At 32.6% G+C, this 17,553-nt stretch overlaps 1 protein-coding gene across 3 annotated transcripts in view; it reads left to right on the top strand.

Annotated features, from left to right (window-relative positions):
• LOC127720563 (probable proline iminopeptidase) overlaps nucleotides 1-16,929 on the top strand; it is a 39,376-nt gene extending 22,447 nt beyond the window's left edge. For 2 of the 3 annotated variants that reach the window (XM_052227174.1, XM_052227176.1), the window contains 6 exons: nucleotides 2,312-2,435; nucleotides 3,452-3,627; nucleotides 8,573-8,657; nucleotides 10,704-10,891; nucleotides 12,863-13,007; nucleotides 16,349-16,929. In XM_052227174.1, coding sequence (XP_052083134.1) covers nucleotides 2,312-2,435; nucleotides 3,452-3,627; nucleotides 8,573-8,657; nucleotides 10,704-10,891; nucleotides 12,863-13,007; nucleotides 16,349-16,459 — 829 coding nt within the window. In that variant the 3' untranslated portion in view covers nucleotides 16,460-16,929. Of the gene's footprint in view, nucleotides 1-2,311; nucleotides 2,436-3,451; nucleotides 3,628-7,567; nucleotides 7,653-8,572; nucleotides 8,658-10,703; nucleotides 10,892-12,862; nucleotides 13,008-16,348 lie in introns of all 3 variants that reach the window. The other variant, XM_052227175.1, reaches the window with a different exon arrangement.
• Nucleotides 16,930-17,553: the final 624 nt, after the last annotated feature.

Raw genomic sequence — 17,553 nt, 5'->3', positions numbered from 1 at the left:
CCGATATGGGAGAACAGATGGTACAATTTTGTTTAGTGATATCATCTGCTTTTGTAGTTTTTAAACCTCAGCCTTTAAAATTTCTTAATAACAGTTTTTTTTAATGCTGATCAATTAAAGATTATTTCTATAAATGAACAAAACAAAGGAATGCTAGTCAGTCTCCCACAAATATTTGCCTAAACAGACAGCTCATTGCAAAATGGGTACTTTCAATCAAGAATACTGCTGATAATTGGATCGGTTTTTATGGAAAATATGGAAAATTTATTCAAATATATATATGTACACACAGCTATAACTGTGAGGCGCAAATGTACAATAGTACAAACATTTAGAAAGATTGAAGGCTGAGGCTTAAAAACTACAAAAAGGAAATTTTTAACAAAAATTTCTTAAATGTACAGTATATGGCTCTCTTATGCATCTTTTTTGTTTGATTGTTTGTCACTTCCTTGATATAATATCTTAATTTTGCAAAAAAAAAAAAATGGTTCTGTATTCTGTGTTTTTTTTTTTTAATCCTCTTCGTGCTTTGATGCACATAAGGCCGACACTAGCTCTCTCCATAACACTCTGTCTTGTGCTTTCTTCTCTACTTCTCGCCATGACATCCCAACCTCCTTCATCTCGTTTTCCACTGTTTCTTTTGGTCTTCCCCTTTTCCTCTTGCCAGTTGGAATCCATCTCAGTGACACTTTAGCGATGTTTACTGGTTCCTTCCTTAAGACATGGCCTATCCATTTCCATCTTCTTGTTTTTATTTCATCTCTTATGTCTCTTTGTGCTGTCAGTTTGAATAGTTCCCAATTGGTTATTTTGTTGGGCCAAAAGATTTTACATATTCTTCTCAAGCAGGTATTGTGGAATGCAGCCAGTTTGTTGAAGTCAGTTTGTATAATTCTCCAACATTCTGAGCCATAAAGCAGTACAGATTTGACATTGCTGTTGTAAATTTTAAGTTTTGTGTTTCTGGCAAGGGATGACGATTTCCAGATTGGTCTGAGTTGACAGAGGGATGTTCTAGCTTTACTCAGTCTTGCTTTGATGTCTTTGGTGGTCCCATTATCACTGCTTATTACACTGCCTAGGTATGTAAAGTCTTCTATTTTCTCGATGTTTAAGGATCCAATCTTTATTTTAATTTTATTTGATTGTTCATTGATTGACATGACTTTCGTTTTCTTGATGTTTATTTTGAGCCCAAGTTTGTTTGACATAGTATTCAGTCTTGAAGTTTTCTTTTGCATTTGTGTTCTGTTGCTGGATAGTAAGCAAATGTCATCTGCAAAGTCTAGATCTTCAAGAAAGAAGTTGAGTGTCCATCTTATTCCAGTGTTTCCATTTCCTAAGGTTGATCTCATACACCAGTCAACAACTATTAAGAAGAGAAGAGGAGAGATTATGCATCCTTGTCTGACGCCTGTATCCACTGAGAACCAATCAGAAAGCTGTCCATTGTGTAATTCTGTGTACTTAAGTTTATTTACAGGATGAAAACCCTACTAAGATAGTAATTAGCAATAGAAAACTATTATATTCAATATTGATACAAATACTGTGGATTCATTATTATTCATGGGATACCAATTTTCGTGGATTTCGTGAGTGGAAGTTAACCACGAATTCAAATGTTCAACAAAGTACAAATTTTCTATATGCTTGTATGCAATCTTTGGCAAAACCACGAAATCAAATATCCACGAAAATACAATTTTTCCTGAGTCCACGAAAATTAATATCCATAAAAATAAATTAATCCACTGTATGATGCTTTAGTTCAAATAAATAAAATCTTTCAAGTATTGTCCTCAATTCCCAAGCAATCTCACCGCCTAATACAGAAGCAATACAGACATTTGGACAGCCACAAGGCACCTCAGGATATTTGATAGATACCAGTAACTTAGCATGAAAAAATGTATGAAAAGGTAAATAATCTGCATAATAATATTTATAAACTGGCCCAAAGAAAGAAAGGGAAGTGTCATGGAATAGAAGTCCCTTCATAATATAAGTTCCAAATGGAAACAATATTCTGGAATATTATTTCCACTGGAATAAATATTACAGTAAATGTTCCTAACGCAATAAATGGTATAGAATATTTGTTCCGATATTTATAACAAAGTTTCCAGTGGAACTTCTGTTAGGTGGAAGAAATATACGTTGACAGAAGTACATGTAGTGCACATGTCTTCATTTTATTCAAACTTACAGATAATCAATGAGGCAGGCATATAATCAATGAAGCAGGGAAGACATTTTTTTACATCAGGTTTCACTATAGATAACATTGATATTTTTTCAGTCATGGTGGTCCTGGTGGAGGAACAAGTCCTAGAGACAGACGATTTTTTGATCCAGAAGCTTACAGAATAATCCTGTTTGATCAGAGAGGAGCAGGAAAGTCTCTTCCAGCATATGAACTTAGGGTTAGAAAGTTTGTATATACAACATTTTACACTGGCATGTAGGACAAAAAATCATCAAAATTGAAGTTTTTTGCACTTCCAGACTCATATCACAGCAAACACACATATAAAGATTGCATAAGTAGATGTCATTTTTGCCATATCTATTTACAGGAGTATTACTCGTTAATTTATATCATGTATATTGGATCTGCTACACATGATAATGAAGATTCATATGAAGGAGTAAATAATTTCGTAAAAACAACTCATTATAAAAATAAGAAGATGTGGTGCGATTGCCATTGAGACAGCTCTCTACCAGATACCAAATGACGTAGAAGTTAACACCTATAGGTCACCATATGGCCTTCAACAATGAGCAAAATCCATAACGCATAGTAAGGTATAAAAGGCCAAAAAATGACAAATGTAAAAAACAGAAAACTAACGACCTGATTTCTGTTCAAAACAAACGAATTAAACAAATATGATATACAGCAACAAATGAAAACCACTGAATTACAGGCTCCTGTCTTGGGACAGGCACTTACAGAATGTGGAGGGGTTAAACATGTTGCTAGCGCCAAACCAAATGTCTGTTTGGGTTGCTCAATTTTGTCACCTTATCGGAACTATAAACAACTCTCATATAAATGGGAGGTTCAGCTAACTATAAAACCAGGTTACTCCTGCATTTTCTTGATAAAATGCCTGTTCCAATTCAGGAATATGACAGTTGATTTCCATTTGTTCCTTTGGTTGAAATTTTCAGGTTTTATGGACTTCCACTCCTTTTTGAAGTTAGCTTGGAATGCCTTTTATCACATCTGCTGGCATGGAATATTGTTCGCCTACCATTGCCTATGATTAGGGTCTTATGGAGTTTAAGTCATTTGATATTTCCTTTTTACATGTTTTTGGCTTTAAAAAATTTTCATTAATGAAGGTAAATCTAGAAAAGCTCTTTGAAAGCACTAAATTTATAAAATTTTATTTTAATCTTATTTATAGTAATAATGTTTCTATAATTACAGGAAAATACAACATGGGATTTAGTGGATGACATTGAAAAACTAAGACAACATCTAAAGATAGATAAATGGGTTGTGTTTGGAGGAAGTTGGGGATCCACATTAGGACTAGCATACTCAGAGACACATCCTGATAAAGTGAAAGCCATTATATTAAGAGGGATTTTTACTTGTCGCAGGTATTTTATTTATGATGCACAAGAAAACCATATAGAGTTTTAAGATTTAATGGACTTCTTGAAAATTGGGCAAAACAGAAAAAAGCCTAATTGAACAAAATAGTTCTTCATGCTAAAAGAAATTTCTCCTTTTAAATAGTGATAAGACATTATATAAATAACAGATTTCTGAGAGGGCGATAGAGCAGATTGTTACCCAGAGAAAACACTGTCAACTGAAGCAAAGCCAGTATTTTGATTTGAATCATGCCATAACCAGCCCAGAAAACATTACAAAAACTTAAAAAATAATTGTAATCATGTGAATCCCTCTTATTTTTTTACTGGGTCACATATAAATCACTGTATGGCCTTCAAGAAAGAGCAAAACCCATACTCCATAGCAAGCTATAATTTAAGACTCCAACAGCCTGATCTATAACAGTAATCGATATAACAAAGGACAACCACTGAATTACAGGCTCCTGACTTGGGGCAGGCACATACAGAATTGTGGGTGACCAACTCCCCCTTAAACTGGGCCAGCGGTGTAACAAACCAACATAAAATAAAACTATACAAATCAGATGAAAAAGGCTTGACTTATCAGATCAACATAAAGCACACAAAACACAACTAACAAAAAGACTTAAGACCCAAAGTACCAATTTGAGAGTTCTCACAGTTACTGAAAGTTTGCTCAAAGCAAATAAAATTGAGAATGGAAATGGGGAATGTGTCAAAGAGACAACAACCCGACCATAGAACAGACAACAGCAGAAGGTCACCAACAGGTCTTCAATGCAGCGAGAAATTCCTGCACCCGGAGGCGTCCTTCAGCTGGCCCCTAAACAAATATATATACTAGTTCAGTGATAATGAACGCCATACTAAACTCCAAATTGTACACAAGAAACTAAAATTAAAAATAATACAAGACTAACAAAGGCTAGAGGCTCCTGACTTGGGACAGGCGCAAAAATGCGGCGGGGTTAAACATGTTTATGAGATCTCAACCCTCCCCCTATACCTCTAGCCAATGTAGAAAAGTAAACGCATAACAATACGCACATTAAAATTCAGTTCAAGAGAAGTCCGAGTCTGATGTCAGAAGATGTAACCAAAGAAAATAAACAAAATGACAATAATACATAAATAACAACAGACTACTAGCAGTTAACTGACATGCCAGCTCCAGACTTCAATTAAACTGATTGAAAGATTATGTCTTCATCATATGAATATCAGGCACAATCCTTCCCGTTAGGGGTTTAGTATCATACCATCATAACATATATGAGAAGAACATAACCCGTGTCATGCGAACAACTGGTTTTTAAATAAATGTGTTTAGTGCCGATGCAAAGACCCTATAAGTGAATCAATATTAACGCCAAAATATGCAATCTTTAATGACCTGACAACAGTATCGTAACTATATCCCTTCTTAATAAGTCTATTTAAAGGTTTTGTTAGCTTCAGAGGTGAATACTGACATTTTTGTGCTTTATAAAGAATATTTCCATAAAAAATTGGATGTGAAATACCTGAACGTATAAGAAGTCTGCATGTTGAGCTATATTTACGAATGATGTCCTTATACCGATGATAAAATTTAGTAAATGTTTTGACTAGTTTGTGATATCGAAAACCCTGGTGTAATAATTTTTCAGTAATACATAAATTTCTCTCGTTAAAATCTAAAACATTGTTACATACACGAGCGAATCGTACAAGTTGAGATATATAAACACCGTAAGATGGTGACAAGGGAACGTCACCATCTAAAAATGGATAATTAACGATAGGAAATGAAAAATCATCTCTTTTATCATATATTTTAGTATTAAGCTTTCCATTAATGATATAGATATCAAGATCGAGGAAAGGGCAGTGGTCATTGTTAGTATTAGCTTTATTTAAAGTAAGTTCAACAGGATAAATTAAAAGCCAATTACAACTAATAAAAAAATCATGTGTATGAGACTAAAATATCAATCAATCATGGATCTAGTGTAAAGATATCAAAAACAGTCAGAGAAAAACATGATCTACTGTAATACTAAAATATAATTTTTGTCAGAATGTAGGACTGTAAATGTTTATAGCCGTATATCAATAATATTTAGTTATGTTTGAATTTATTGATTCATAGAGTGTACTGATTAAAAAACAAATTCAAAGATCTTATTACCACGTTAAGTAGATAACCTCTTGGAATAAGTTCATTTAACTATATGTAGCGTCATGCCTTAAGTTTAAACAAAGCAACCATCATTTTGTGTTAAAACAGACAATAGGTCAACTATAGTTGGTATATAGAATAACTGTAAGGTTATATTGCTGTCTGACTGAGTTCAAGTGACCTTGACCTTATCTTCATGGTTTAGTGGTCAATGTTAAGTTTTTGTTATCTTTGTTATCTTAAGGACTTTCAACAAATTCAATTATAACCAGTTTAATATGCAGGCAAGACATCTCAGCATGTCCACTCTTGTGTGATGAATTAATGAGATTAAGATGTTCAATTTTTTCTAACAATACTAGAACATACCCACGACATTGCGGGTCCATAACTGAATTAAAGAACCTACGCCTTTTTTTTTAGCCTCGATTTTAAGTAATCGTATTATCATCTGATAAAGTCATGCTGATTATATGGTGCACAGTCTTACTACAACCTGGTACTACATGTGACTTTCTGGTAGTAAGACTGGGTAGGCAAATGCTCACATTAAATCTGTACTGATACAGTGTGTAAAATGTCCTCCTTTACACCATGACCCATGGTGATGCTCCTAATAAAGGATGAAGATACAGAACAAACAAACAACAACATATACTATTGGTATCGGTATCAGATTCGACCCGGAAGTCGTTAATTATTGGTAATATTAATTATGTGGATAACAAAAGGGCCTGGAATGGTGTAATTTTTAATCATTACCATTGTCCTATATTAGTTATATATAAAGTTGAATTCTTTGATTCATGGTTTTTACGTTATGCCGGCTAATAAATTGGACCTCGTTATTTTAGTAACATAGATGTTCATATTGAATTGAAAACAATAAAAGACTTACAAATAGTCAAGAATCTTTTCCTTCTAATCTAATAGGAAACATGGTCATTAGTGGCAATTGTTGAAATACAAAAGTTGCCAGAAATAATTTCTGGAAAATTGTGTTTTTATCAAAAAAAAATTATATGAGATGAGTTGTGATTGGGAGACCCTCTATAAAGAATCCTAATTTTCTACTGAGCAGGAGGCATACATATGAATGAATGGATGTGACATAGATTCCATTGAACCCAAGGCCAATTTAGAACCAAACTTACCATTTATTGTTTGATTGTTGGTGATTAACATTCATCTGCCTTGGCTGTTTCATGACAGCCAGTTTCTTATTGCTAACCAGTTTTTATACATCAATGGTTTTTGTAAAATATCCCATTTAATTCTAATAGGACAAAATGTACAGTTGCCAGAGAAATTCTTGATTCTGGTAACTGAATTTTTCAAATTTGTTCTCCTCAAAATCTTCCCAGAGTCTAAGGCCATTGTTTCAAATGGAAATAAGGGAAGGTAAGGGATACAGATTCTTTATAGCCCTAAATTAGATCAAAACAGTTGTGCTCTCCTGTCCGACAAGAGATAATTAAATACATTTTACATCGTACCTACAATTTCAAAATTCAAATATTAGACATTTTTGCTCAAGTAGACTCACCCCTTGTTCTGGGGCCTTAAGCAACCCAAGATATCTTACCCAAAAACTGTTAACTTCCTAATATGGAAAAATTTGCTTCAAATCAAAATCTTCTTGAAAATATACTAAACAAATCTACTCATTTCATTGACAAGAAGTTATTTGAAATAAAAAAAGAAAACGAATATTGTAAGAACAATTTGATTTAAACAGAAAACAACCAATTTTCTAATTCATTATTTTTCTTAAAGGAGAGAACTGTTGTGGTCCTATCAAGATGGAGCCAGTTTTATTTTTCCTGACAAGTTTGAAGCATTTAAAGACTATATTCCAGAGGTTAAATATTTCTTCAGTAACTGCTTTTAAAATATTATATTAGGTGATTGGGGTTAGCACACATGTTTTGAGTCATGTTTTTTCATGGGAAAAACTCTTAAATCATTTACCAGTCAGAGCAACTATAGTGTTTACTTTTACTTTTTAAGTTTTTTGGAAGAAAATTTTGCATATTTCCACAGACAGACCTCACTGTATTTTAGATTCCCATAAGTATTAGTCAATTCTCTAATCACCAAACTTGTATTGCATGTATCATTTGGATTTATATAAGCATATTTAAGTAAATCATGTCACTTTATTTATGTTGCTCACCATTGTTGCAAGTATCATATGTCTTACAAATATAACTATAATTTAGATTAGGAGAACAGATTTATTTCTTAGTTTTATTTGGCATTGAAGTAGCTTTCAGTAACTACAGGTTATCTTAGATCAGTACTTTGTGTCTCTTGTCTTTTTGTTAGTATGTTTTGTGCTTCAAGAGTCAAGACATTTTCAATTGAATTTTGCAGTTTGTTGATATGTTGTTCTGTTACACCTCTCAGTCACAGGTTAGGACCCCACATTCTCTTCATGTGCCTGTCCCAAGTCAGTAGCCTGTCATTCAGTGATTGTTGTTGGTTTCTGTATGTCATATTTGTTCGTTGTTTATTATTTTGTCATAAATCATGCAGTTGGTTTTAACATTTTAATTGCCATGCTAGGACCTTTTATAGCTGACTATACTTTCTCTGATTGACCTATAGTTTGTGACATCATTGAATGTTGTCTCATTGGCAATCATACAACATTTTCTTATTTTCTGAAAACTGTTATACAAAATCAACATGACTCAAAACAGATGTTTTGTGGGTACGTGGCGCATTTAGTATAATATTATATGACAAATGTTTCTATTTCAATTATCTTTATTAAAGGAGAGAACTTTTATGGTTCTACCAGGATGGATGCAGTTTAATTTATCCGGACAAATTTGAAGCCTACAGAGACCATATTCCTGAGGTTTGTTTGAAAGATATTAGGGAGAACACATACCATGATATGGAGATATTTGCTTTCAGATCGATTGGTCTTTCATTTGCAGAAACAACCCGGTCAATACTTTTATATAAGTTTCAATGAAATGTGGCATAAAATAATAATTGGTGTGAGGTTTATTTACCCTTATTAAGAAGTCAACTACATATTGTTAAACGTTTAATTCATTTGATATGACCTACATATAGGAAACCAGGCTTTAAACTTTTAAAGATACAATTTTTCAGCTTGAACATTTTTTAAAGATTATCAACAGAAACAATCTTTTCCTCTATTTATTGGACTGAAATATTAGAAAAGGTTGTTAACCAGAGATTATCTTTCGAAACAAAAAATGTAAAGTTCAGTTTGTTAATGTTTCCCCACAATAAAGGGACATATCACGAGATGAAATTGATAATTCAAAACTTTTCATAACACTTTTAAAATAAGCCAAATTTTCATTACGTTCATGTAATAAACGCCTGTCCCAAGTCAGGAGCCTCTGGCCTTGGTTAGTCTTGTATGGTTTTTAATTTAAGTTCATTTATAAATTTTGGAGTTTAGTATGACGTCCATTTTCACTGAACTAGTACACATTTTTGTTTAGGGGCCAGCTGAAGCCCGCCTCCGGGTGCCAGATTTTCTCGCTGTTTTGAAGACCCATTGGTGGCCTTCAGCTGTTTTCTGCTCTTTGGTCGGGTTGTTGTCTCGTTGACACATTCCCCATTTCCATTCTCAATTTTATGTGTGTATTTATTAGAAAACAAAGAAGGAATTTTAATCTTGTTGAGTTACACAGTATTGGAAACTGTACTATGACCTATGGATGTTCATTTTTTTTACTATGTATACCATGATTTTGTGCCATTTCATGATTTATTTTCATTCATATATATCTTTCACACAATTATCAAACTATTTTCATTTTCTACAGGTGAACAGCCACATTATTTATTGATACAGAGGCTATAACGTTCTGTCCTGATTGTCAATCACCAGAAATAACATAGAACACCCCTTTTATTAAGTTGAAAATAGATTAAATTACTTACTAAAGTGACTTGTACTTTTCATGCACCATCAAATTTATTTGTTTCTTGCTTCCTAGTCTTCAAATGCAAATACAGTAAACTTTTTGATGTAACTGGACAGTGATTACTAAAGAACACTTCAATACAGACAATCTAAAGTTTACATGTTCAAGTAGCAAAAACTGTAATGACTTTTCAGTTTTATTTCTAAACCCCTATGTATATGACATACATATGTGGTGTCTACAGTCACACAGTTTTTTGTGGTTTTGGATATTTTCCTGATACTATAAGTAATTGGTCAACTGATCAGTCTGACATGGTTCATCAACACCATTTTAATGGTTCATTGGTCTGGTTAAGTGTTTCATTTCTTTATTTGGCAAGTTTCTTGATTGTAAGTAAAAAAGCAATACAGAGACTATATTTGATGTATAGAATGATTGTAAAATAGAGGCGAAAGATACAGAAGGGACATTCAAACTCCTAAGTGGAAAAAAAACTGACACAGCCATGCCAAAAAAAAAACAAACAACAGTATACATGTTTATCTGGCCTTGACCTCATTTTCATGTTTCATTGGTCTGTAATAGAAAAGAAAGGATATGGGGTATCCATCCATGACACAAAATTCACACTTTTATTGCTGTTCTTCATCTCAAAGACATAGCGAGGCCTTCAACACGGAGGAAAAAACTCTCACCTCACTGTAAGTTTAAGACAGCCCCTAGCACCTGTTAGAGCGGAATTCTTTGCAAATTGACAATCAAGTATGTTATACTTTTGTGATTTAAGGTCTGTTTCTTATATTCTGCCCGTGTTCAATTCCTTTGAAAGGGAAACAGAAGATCATGAGTGATATATCATATAATTTGATAGAATCAAGGATTTCAGAGACCCTTGAAAACCGATGGTCAGTGATATCAGATTACTCAGATAGGCAACTGATTATCAGATTTTCATGAACCAATAAAACATCCACAATCTATGTTTGCAGGTTGAACAAGGAGATTTGATAAGTGCCTATTATAGACGTCTAACAGGTGAAGACGAAAAAGCAAGACTTTCTGCTGCACAAGCATGGAGTACTTGGGAAATGGCCACATCAAGAATGTTTATTGATGAAGAATTACTGAAGAAAGCAGAAAAAGACACCTGGTGTCTACAGTTTGCCAGAATTGAATGGTATGATGATTTAAAGTAATTAACAAACTATATTGACTGCATCAAATTTTCAAATTTGTTCATAAATGCACTTTTGCCATGTATTTATTTTCATGTTTTATAATGATGTGCTGTGTTTTTATTTTATATTTACACTGTTCCAAGTATACCATTTTTCAGGATTTTGTCTATAATGCAAAAAAAACAGTAAAACTCAGTATACCACGAAAATTAATACTTTTAAATCACACAGGTAGCAGTGATCCAATGACCAAGTAGGTAGATCTTGCTCTACTGTTATATTTGGCACTCCAACTGAAAACCCAATGTAAAGAAAAGATATTACATGAGTTAAGTCTGTTTAAAAATAACAAGCTTTTTAAAAGACTGTTATATATTGATAGTATATAAATAATGGAACTTAAAAAGAAGAAAATTTCAGGTCCATGAACAAATTCAATTGAAAATTTGGCGGGAAATGATTCTAGTTATTACATACATTTTAACATTGGCACCTTTTTTCTTTCAAAAACTATGAAAAAATAACAAGCTAGGATTTTGTCATTATGGTATAATTAATTCTTCAGGATGGGGAATAGTTGTGATAGTGGAGTACTCTTTTACTTACTGGGGCTATTTTAGCTGCAATTGCTATTTTAAGCATCTGAAATAAATTTGTGTTTAAAGAATTTTTGAAGCATAAAAATCATTGGTTAACATCAACTTAAACATGAGAGATTTACCAATAAATAATTTTTAAAGTGATATCCTTATCATAGTTGCCTGTAATTGCAAAGTAATATAAGTATAGAATTTTGAACAACAGTTTAGCAAACTTCAGATTCCTTAGCAAACTATGGACAAGTCTTGGAATTAGTATATTTTGGAAGATGTGTGTAAATTTGCCTTCTCCAACATGCTACATATTCTTTCATATTTCTGCACTTTTCAATAAATGCAGTTCAGATTACCAAAATAGGAACATTTGTGAGGAAGTCAACAGTAGTGGAGGCATTTTTATGACAACAATCACAAAGAATCATTTTAGTACTTCTTAAAAAGAAAACAAGACTTTGAACTATTGATTTCCTTTCAACAATTTTATTTTTTTTAAATTTAATAACAGATCAATAGATTTTTTCAAATATATTATAAGACAAGTTTGCCATTAAGAACATATTGAAACAAAGTAACACATGCCATATTCTTAGTGTTTAGATTCCTTTGTCTGCGTTAACCTTATTTATGAATGCTCAAAGAAAAATTTCTAAACAGTCATTGATGTAGATTTGTCTTGCTACTGTAAATTCATAAAATCTTGCCTCAATCTTTTATTATAATTTTGATTGTTGAAAAAATTGACAAAAATGCTAGTTTAATAATTGCAATTTCAGGAAATGCTGTGTACAAATAATGATATCAAAATTTAATGTGGAATTTTAAGTCCCTTGTACGTTGCGCAGCAGCGGATATGGTAATAATCTCTGCCCATCTGTCGTCTGTCTGTCCATCCATCTATTCGTCAGAAACACAGCAATACTCCAAGACCCTTTGACAGACAGCTTTCACACTTGGCAGTATTATTTGTTGTCACATTCTCTTGACTCCAATATCATCAGTTTGATTTGACAATTTTACAGGAGTTATGGGACTGAGACCATTTTTCAAGAGTATTTTAACAATGACACCTTGTGAATGCAACCCCTCTGAGTCAATTTTACAAAATGCTCTTGATTGTTTGCCATCATGAATAGTTGACCATACTGAACCACCATTTTGTTTGACAATCTAATAAAGCAATGCAAGACCATAGTTATAGAGAAGAATTAAATAAACATACATAAAAAAATACATGCCTAAAAATAATGATGAGATACAAAAATTTGATGATTAGTCACATATTTGAGGAAAATATAGTTGTTGTCGATTGCGTAGTTTGATTTGGTATATAATGTTTTCTTCATAAACTGTGTTTACTAATTTCCATTGCAGCCATTATTTTGTTAATGGTATTTTCATGAAGTCTGAGTCACAGTTATTAGACAATGCAGATAAATTAAGCAACATTCCTGTGACAATAATTCAAGGTCGTTATGATATGGTTTGTCCTGCAGAAACAGCATGGCTACTGCACAAGGTATTCTTTTATTCTTTACTGTTTTTAGCTCACCTGGCCCAATTGAGCTGTACTCGTCACTTGGCATCTGTCGTTCATCATCATCATCTGTCATCGTCTGTTAACTTTTACAAAAAAATTGTCCTCTGAAACTACTGGGCCAAATATAACCAAACTTGGCCACGATCATCATTGGGTTATCTAGTTTAAAAAATGTGTCCGATGACCCTGCCTGCCAACAAAGGTGGCCGACATGGTTAAAAATAGAACATAGGGGTAAAATTCAAGCTTTGTCTATTATTCTGAAAACTGTTATAATTTAAGTCTTAGATACATGATTTTTATGCAACCGCCATGGCGTCGGGGGCATTAAGTTTTACCCTTGTCTGTCTGTACGTACGTACGTCCCAAAATTGGTGTCTGTTCTCTAACTTGAGTTTGCCTCAACCAAATGGTATGAAACTTATACACAATGCTTATTACCACAAAACACAGATCAAGTTTGAATTTTGGTGGCGTCACTTTTACCGTTCTAGAGTTATGCCCCTTTATAAATGGAAAAATTACAAACTTTTTAGTTTCCGTTCTCTAACTTAAGTTTGCCTCAACCAAATGTTATGAAACTTATACACAATGCTTATTACCACAAAACACAGATCATGTTTGAATTTTGGTGGCGTCACTTTTACCGTTCTAGAGTTATGCCCCTTTATAAATTGAAAAATTGCAAAATTTTTAGTTTCCGTTCTTTAACTTAAGTTTGCCTCAACCAAATGTTATGAAACTTATACACAATGCTTATTACCACAAAACACAGATCAAGTTTGAATTTTGGTGGCTCACTTTAACCGTTCTAGAGTTATGCCCCTTCATAAATGAAAAAATTGCAAAATTTTTATTATACGACGTTGTTGTCGTTGTCTGAAGACAGTTGGTTTCCGGACAATAACTTTAGTATAATTAAATAGAAATCTATGAAATTTAAACACAAGGTTTATAACCACAAAAGGAAGGTTGGGATTGATTTTGGGGGTTATGGTCCTAACAGTTTAGGAATTAGGGGCCAAAAAGGGACCAAAATAAGCATTTTTCTAGTTTCCAGACAATAACTTGTGGAACGGTGTATGGATCTCTCTAAAATTATACCACAAGTTTCCATACCTCAAAGGGATGGTTACGATTTGCTTCGGGGGGTTATGGCTCAAACCGTTTAGGAATTAGGGGCAAAAAAGGTGGAAAAACAAGGGTGTCCTGGTTAATGGACAATAACTTTAGTACAAAACATAATTTAAAGCAGTGTAAGGGAGGTAATCCAAACACAACGTTTTGATTACCTCCCTTACACTGCTTTTAAATCATGTATAAAGAAATGCATATTTATAAAGGAAGACCAGTAAAAATATCTGCAAATGTTGGATATTTTTTTTTACAACAAAATCCATATGAAAGGTTTGACACCATATTTTAAATTCTATTATAAAATAGATTAAGTTAGCACTATGGTAAATTTAAATGGGTAATTATGGTTGCACACTCCATTGGAAATTCGAATTGAGATTATGACCATATCTTGAGAGAAAGAATTTTTTTAGGGGGGAAAAGGGGTGGGGGGAAGTGAAAAAAAAATTAGGGAGGGGGTAAAAAGAAATTGTGGGGGGTCATTTTTTTCTCATTTCAGATTACAGAAATTAAAAAGAAAAATTCTTCAAATATTATTTTTTTTGCAAAAAAAAAAGTGTGGGTTGGGGGGGGGACCTGTATCAAGCACAAATATTGTGTCCATTTTTGCCCCAACTGTTCACGGTTGAACCTCTGAGGTCGTATCCAGCTGCGCTCGGCGAAGCAATTTATTTTCTTCTAAATATCAAGTAATTTTTAAAATTTGAGTTATCTTCCTTTGTCCATGATTATAGTTGAATCAACTACAATCAATGCTTTATACAATGCAATGTTTAATTTTGACTTCCACTGATAAAACACAGATCAAGTTGAATTTGGGTAGTGTCACTTTAACTTATTGAGTTATGCCCTTTAGTTTCCATTCTGTAACTTAAGTTTGCCCCAACCAAACATTATGAAATTGTCATATATTATTATATTATAGGAGTTATTGTCTTGAAATTTAATTGATTTTTGAAGAAACTGTAGAAGATTGAGAAACTCAACACAGTAAACCTAATGACCAGGACAAGATCTATAAATAAGTCAAATGAACAAAATCGTCAGTTGACCACTTAAAAGTTATAAACAATATATTGAAGTATAGAATCTGGGTACTGACGTTGTTTATCATCTTAATAACGTGTTGTAGTATTCTTTTATTTGTCTTTTTGAATATTACTTTTACTGTTTAGTTTAATTTTGGTGATATTCATTTGACATGGCTCGGTACTTATACATCCCATCATTTTGTTATTGTGCTATGGTAAATTTTTGTATTCTTGTCTTTCATTTTTGCTTATGTGCTTTTTCTATATGCCTTTTTGTGTTTCTTTGTTACATATTTGTTTGTTTTTATAGGGATTAAGATTATAACACAATGTTGACTGTTGTACCCCTATTTTGACATTTTTACTTATTATGTCTGTTTGTTTTGTTCACACATCGTTGTCAATATAATGGAATGCGACTGTCATACAAGTGAGAGGTTTAGCTAGCTATAAAACCAGGTTTAATCCACCATTTTCTACATAAGAAAATGCCTGTACCAAGTCAGGAATATGACAGTTGTTATCCATTCGCTTGATGTGTTTGAGCTTTTGATTTTGCCATTTGATTAAGAACTTTCCGTTTAAATTTTCCTTTGAGGTCGGTATTTTTGTGATTTTACTTTTTTTTTTTACCAATGAACCATGAAAATGAGTTCAATGTAAACCCTGTCAGACAGATATATACAGCTTTTAATCATTCCATGGATCAAATATAGCTGACCTATTTATAGTTTCTGAAAAACACAAAAATGCCATACAGGAGTTATTCTCCTTAAATAAGTAGACAGAGAGAAACCGGTTATCAGCAAAAAAATAATCAACAGATTTAAATGTGTAGGTAATCTCTTACATCATTAAGTCTTTGGTGAATATTTTTCGCAGGCCATTATCCTATCAAAATTATGTCAGTATTATTTACTTTGAGTTCAAGTTTGAGTTCAAGTTTAAGTCCTAAGTTTAAATCAAGGGAACTGTAAAATGTAGGATCTAGTAAACAATTGTTCATTTAATATTTTGTGAGATGTATAATATAGGTGAAAGTTTGAAATATCATTGACATTACTTATAGTTTTATTTCTGGTAAAAGAAAATTGAACCAATTGTAAACTACTTCTGATTAGGTTTTAACAAACATTTTTTTTCTCTTTACAGAAATTGCCAAAGGCTGACTTCCACATAGTTCAGGATGCTGGTCATTCAACCAAGGAAGAAGGAATCCAGTCACAGTTGATTGAAGCTACACAAAAATATAAACATTTATAATTATATTGGTGTTTTTAACTTTTAAGGATATGAGGCATATTGACCCTCCTTAACAATGCTTATATAAGCCATTGAACAGAAAAATATTTATATAAGTTATAGTTGAATGATTTTTAATCAGATAAACCAGTGATTGAGATGAATTTGACTGGAAATTTGATCCATTATGTATCTAGTCTTCACATAAATAAACAAAACCAAAGTTTCTCTGATGTTTAAATTTGCTACAGGACAATCAGATCAGTAAAGAACTACTTATTGATGGACAAAAGTAACTGGACTTAACCAATAGTGGATCAACATTTGGAAATCGGATAAGCATAAACTTTGTGTACAGAGAACTTAATTATTTTTCTATGATTATAATTAATTGATTACAAAATGTTTTCTATGATTATAAGTAATTGATTACAAAATGTTTAAGTATGAATCAATTGTGCCTTACATTCCAATAAATCAATACAGCCTTACATTCTAATGAATCATTGCTGCCTTACATTCCAATGAATCAATTGTGCCTTACATTCCAATGAATCAATTCAACCTTACATTCCAATGAATCAACACAGCATTACATTCTAATGAATCAATTCAGCTTTACATTTCAATGAATCAATGCAGCTGTAAATTGTGATGAATCAATACAGCCTTACATTCCAATATAGCAGTGCTGCCTTACATTCCAATGAATCAATACAGCCTTACATTCCAATAAAGCAGTGCTGCCTTACATTCAAACGAATCAATTCAACCTTACATTTCAATAAATAAAGACAACCTTACATTCAAATGAATCAATGCAGCCTTATATTTCAATGCATCACTGCAGCCTTACATTCAAATGAATCAATATAGCCTTACATTCCAATATATCAATGCAGCTTTACATTCATATGAATTAGACAGCCTTATATTCCAATGAATCAATGCAGCCTTACATTCGAATAAATAAATGCAGCCTTTCATTTCAATGAATCAATGCAGCCTTTAATACATTCAAATGAATGAATACAACCTTACATTTCAATGAATCAATGCGACTGTACGTTCCAATGAATCAATTCGACCTAATATTCCTATGAATCAATTCAGCT

Source organism: Mytilus californianus, unplaced genomic scaffold (assembly GCF_021869535.1).
Source record: "Mytilus californianus isolate M0D057914Y unplaced genomic scaffold, xbMytCali1.0.p SCAF_11, whole genome shotgun sequence".
In the NCBI taxonomy this organism is placed as follows: Eukaryota; Metazoa; Mollusca; class Bivalvia; order Mytilida; family Mytilidae; genus Mytilus; species Mytilus californianus.
The sequence above is the reverse complement of the archived record's forward strand: the minus strand, read 5'-3'. Positions and strand labels throughout refer to the sequence as shown.